This window comes from Atta colombica, unplaced genomic scaffold (genome assembly GCF_001594045.1).
Source record: "Atta colombica isolate Treedump-2 unplaced genomic scaffold, Acol1.0 scaffold55, whole genome shotgun sequence".
Taxonomy (NCBI): domain Eukaryota; kingdom Metazoa; phylum Arthropoda; class Insecta; order Hymenoptera; family Formicidae; genus Atta; species Atta colombica.
In genome coordinates, this window is record NW_017259545.1 from 117310 (window position 1) to 122139 (window position 4830).

General features: G+C 29.1%; 1 protein-coding gene across 1 annotated transcript in view; it reads right to left on the reverse strand.

The window, feature by feature from the left end:
* Window positions 1–4830, reverse strand: part of LOC108692012 (NAD-dependent protein deacetylase sirtuin-1) — a 9924-nt gene that overhangs the window by 3504 nt on the left and 1590 nt on the right. Inside the window, exons 2-4 of the mRNA XM_018200086.1 lie at window positions 977–1109; window positions 334–565; window positions 21–236 (exon numbers count right to left, since the gene is read on the reverse strand). Of these exons, the coding sequence (XP_018055575.1) occupies window positions 21–236; window positions 334–565; window positions 977–1109 (581 nt within the window). The remainder of the gene's footprint in view (window positions 1–20; window positions 237–333; window positions 566–976; window positions 1110–4830) is intronic.

Here is a 4830-nt window from a genome sequence, read left to right on the forward strand (position 1 = left end):
CGAACGATTTCGAAATATACCTGTGGATCTGGTAAGTCTGGAAAATCCTGCGCTAATCTTGAATAAATACCATCTCTACTTCTAAAATCAGGAATACCGCAGCTGACACTTACGCCCGCGCCAGTCAATACTATAATTTTCTTGCTACTGCGTATTAATCGTACGACATCAGATAAAGTATTTATATGTTTAAGCTTTTGCCGTCTTGGAGGTTCGGACATCATATTGATTATAATCTAAAATTAGTATAATCAAACGTTATTTATATTTTTATAATTTTTTTGCTAAAACCTTAAAAATACTGTAGATCTAAAAGATGTTTTATATCTATACCTTCCATAAAGTGAGATCGTCAACTTGTTCAGGGACTTGTATGGAATCCATGAGCAGATTGTGTAGGAGATCTCTAGGATTGGCACCCGTCAACATCTGTTTCTGAATCCATGAAGAAGCATTTCTCCACTGATGATTGACTTCTGCTTCTCCAGAAAGATCAGACAAACCTGATAAATCTGATAGATTTGACACAGTAGAGGATACTTCATCTTTCTCATCTGCATCAATGCTGAAATGGTATTAAGTGATACGAAATTTGAAATAATTATTAAACAAAACATAGAGTATTAATATAGTGATAAATGGTATGTTACAAACTATTTCTGTACATACAGGAATAGTAACTAAACTTTTTAATATCTTATAAGTTGTTGATGATTTTTTCATTTTATAACAAAGACAAAAATCAAATTTTTATTTTCTTAAACAAATTTTTTTTTCCCTTAAATAAATCAATTCTAATCATTTAGGATAAATGTTTTAAGATAAGATCAAAAAGTGTTCATTTTAAGAAATATTTTACATTTAATGTCAGAATATATAGAATAAAATTTTTGAAACAAAAAAATTTACTTCGAAAGAAAATAGTTTGCAATATTTTTTACTTTAGACATATGCACAGCTTGTAGATAAAACTTACGGACAACCAGTATCATTACTGATGGAATCAACTCTTAATGGTGGTGATATTAAACTCGAGGCTGCGGGAGATATGGAAGCTGATTTAGATTCATCACTCAGTTCATTAAATCCACTGTCTGTACCAAGTGCTTCTATATAACAACAAGAATAATAATGTTTAATATAAAATTGTGTATATGTGTGTAATAATATATTCTTTTTCTGCTCCAAGTTCTAAACTGGTACGCTGGTGCAATAAATTAGAGTGAAACAGATATAGTTTGTTTCAATCTATTTTATTACACTATTATAGTTCAGAATTCTTCGAAACAGAAACAACTGACCTTAATTTACATTATTAATAGAAAATGCATATCATAGGTTACTACTGTCTTGACATAATATTAAATTAAAAGTCACTGGAGTGACGAGCCAACTGATGTGAATCTCATTCGCAGTGTAAATGCTTACATATATACTATATTTTGTCGCAAAAGAAATTCTCATTGTCTTTTTTATTTCTCTTTTTTTACAAAACTTTATTATATAGAGCCAGATTTTGCAATTTGGTTCTTAAATAATTATAATAATAAATGAAGATGGAACTTCGACAGGATCGCTGTTTTATCGACTTATACATATATGATTAAACAATACATACGTATTGTATACATATATGTATATATACATACTCCTAATTAGTAAGAACCTGGAACCGCGAAACGAATATGGTAGCAATATTTGACTCTTCATATGGCCCGCCCGATTTCACCAACTCCGATTAAACTAATCGGTCGATTAAATTTCAGTATAGCCAACTGCAAGACTAAAAATACAACCAAATTTTCTAGCAGCTGCGAAAAACAATAACTATGACTGTATCATAGTTATATCTTATCGCATGTATATATACATATGAAATTTTCAAGTTTACACTATTCTTTTATACTAGAACTTCTAGATCTAGATTAAAAAAAATTGTTTAATCAATAATTCCTAATTTCTAAATTAGAAAAATTCTCTAATAAAAGTCTGGACATGAGCTGCGTTTTGTATTATATGTAGGACATCTTGTTTTAGCAAAATCACGCGAGAGAAGAAAACATACATTCACTATTTCTTTCTCTTTCTGTTTTATCATTCATTTCTTTCAGGAGAGAGTTGTTAAAAGACGGCGAGCCGATTAAAAGTGGCAGTTTCGTGTTCTTAGACTTTTATTAGAGTCTTTAGTAAATAGGCCTATTCTTTTTTATTAAACTTTTGCATCAATGCATCTTTCTTCCTCTTTTTTTCCTCCTGGAGAGAAAAGGAAGAAAGATGAAACTGATGCAAAAAATCAGAAGACTTAATGTTATGGATCGATGACGCCAGAAAGCGACAACTAATTTTTTTCAACTTTCTTTGCTTTCGACATAAAATTGGCCGGTTTCAAATGCGTTATTGTATCTATACTTTAATTACGGAGGAAGGGGGAAAGAGATTCTTTTAAATCTAACGCAATTAAAAAAATGTGTTAAAAATAATTGCATTCGATCGATAAAAACAGATGATTTTTAGAGTTTCCTCAAGTCTGGATCTACAATAGATGATTTAAGCCTTAAGCCGTAAGAAATTGATCAATTACAGTCGAACGCGAGGAGAATAATCAACTGTGATTCGTTCATTTCTTATGGCTTAAGGCTTAAAAATTGTAGATCCGGATTAAGAACTGGCATGATCAAATTGTCGAGACATTGTAGATCATTGAAAATCTTCAAAATTATTGAACGAAATCAAAAATCCTTTTTCAGGATTAGAATAGACACAAAATTGCCGCAGGACTTTATACTAAAATCGAAAAAAAGTTGAAAATTTACATTTTTTTCAACTAACAGAACTGTCATCTGATAAATTTCCTTAGTATAAAAGTTTTATAGTTTGTATTGTAAAAACAAGTCCGGCATATTATGTGCAAACAATACTGAAAACTAAGATTAAAAGCATAAAAAGAAAGAAAATTTTATATCGATCTGCAAATTTCGAGCACTGCTGTACATATACTGAGCGAAGACTCGAGAACGATAAACAAAGCAGTAATTGGCTTCAGCAGAGAAAGCTTTGCAACTGTTATAAAATTCTTTAATATGATTGGATCTTTGCTTTCAACATATTGGTTCCTTATGGATCTAAATGTATAAACCAATCATATTGAAGAATTTTATAACAGTTGCACAGCTGCTCTCTCTGTTGAACACAGCTATGGTAACTAACAGTAGGTATTCGATCTTGCAAAAGATGGCGTTACAATATGTTAGATAAAGACAGATGTATTATGCGTTTGAGTGAGACAGAACGATAGTGTAAGAAATAAAAATAAAGATGTAATTATTATCGACTTTCTTTGAAATTAAAAAAAAAAAAGTCTGTACTATCGACATCGATCAAGTTCGGTCGTCACTCCAGCATTTCCTTAATTAGAAAAACGAGAAATCAAACACATACATATATATTTGTTTTCTTACAATATACAATTTTCTTACAATATTAAAATAGATTTTCGCATCGATAATATAAATTAATAAAATATATTAAAAACTTTTTTTATTACTGTGAATTAGAAAATGCAAGCATAATTCAATTTATGTACTTTTCTTAAAACAGATAAATCTTATAACACAATTACAAAAAATTATTAAAGCATATTTAAAATCATTCCTTTGGGAAAAAAAAAAAACAATCATATGATTACACTAAAGTATAATAAAGACGATAATTGAATTGGTCAGTGCAGAAAAGGGACGAGTCCAATTTTGTTCAAAAATAAGTTTTTCTTCTCATTGATCTTGAAATGGGTGGATACATCAGGCTTCTAAGGACCTAAAGTAGACGTCAAAAATCAATAATAAGTGCAGAAAGAGCACAAATCCAAGATTCAAGATTTGGATTGGACTGCTACGTCCCATCAAAATGTAGAATTTTTTGATGAATTAATCGAATGATCAATGCGGTTAAAAACGAAACGAATGAAAAGTAATTCATCCGATTACTCTTCTCTGAGAGATATTTCGAATAAAAATTTTTAACTCTAGTTCTCGTTTTGAATATATATTAGATGTGGGAAAAAGTTCATGGCATTTTTTAATGCCATCTAATGGGAAAAACGCCACGAACTTTTTCCCATACTAATATTATACTGTATTGTTTAGAAAAAAAAAGAGATAATTATTGTATTATTGTTTAACATAATTTAAGACAAATCAAGTACTTGTAATAGCATATATACATATATACTATACTTTTTAAAAAGAAATACTATACATACCCAATTGAGTGCAGAAAGAGTATGAGATCAAATTTGAAATTTAAGTTTTTTATTTAATAGACAAGCATTTCAGAAATATTAACAAAAAAAATATTATTAAATGTCATATTTAAATTCCCAAAAGTAGTTCGGGCAATAATAAGATTAGAAATAAGAGTAAAAGTAGTTACATTTTGTTGGTTTTTCACTGGAACTAAAATCAAACAGTTTTTTCATTAGTATTAAAAGATTTTAAAAAATATGATTCGTTCCCTTTCTGAACTCAGCGATCAATTATAAATTTGAAAACTGTAAAAGATAAATAAATTAGCTTTTTATATTATTGTACGATTATAAAGTTATTACTCATGTATGTATAATAATTAGAAAAATGGAATTTCTGCATGCAGATATTATTTTGCGTCAAAATGATATTCAAACAAATATCCTATTTACATTCCGACTCGAGGAAATGCCAGGAGCACGAGCGCGATATATGAAATCTATAAAGATACAAGTATATCCGATTTGTTTCAATATCCAATTATGCATCTATCTCATTTCAAATGCAGAAAAAAAAATTATATATATAT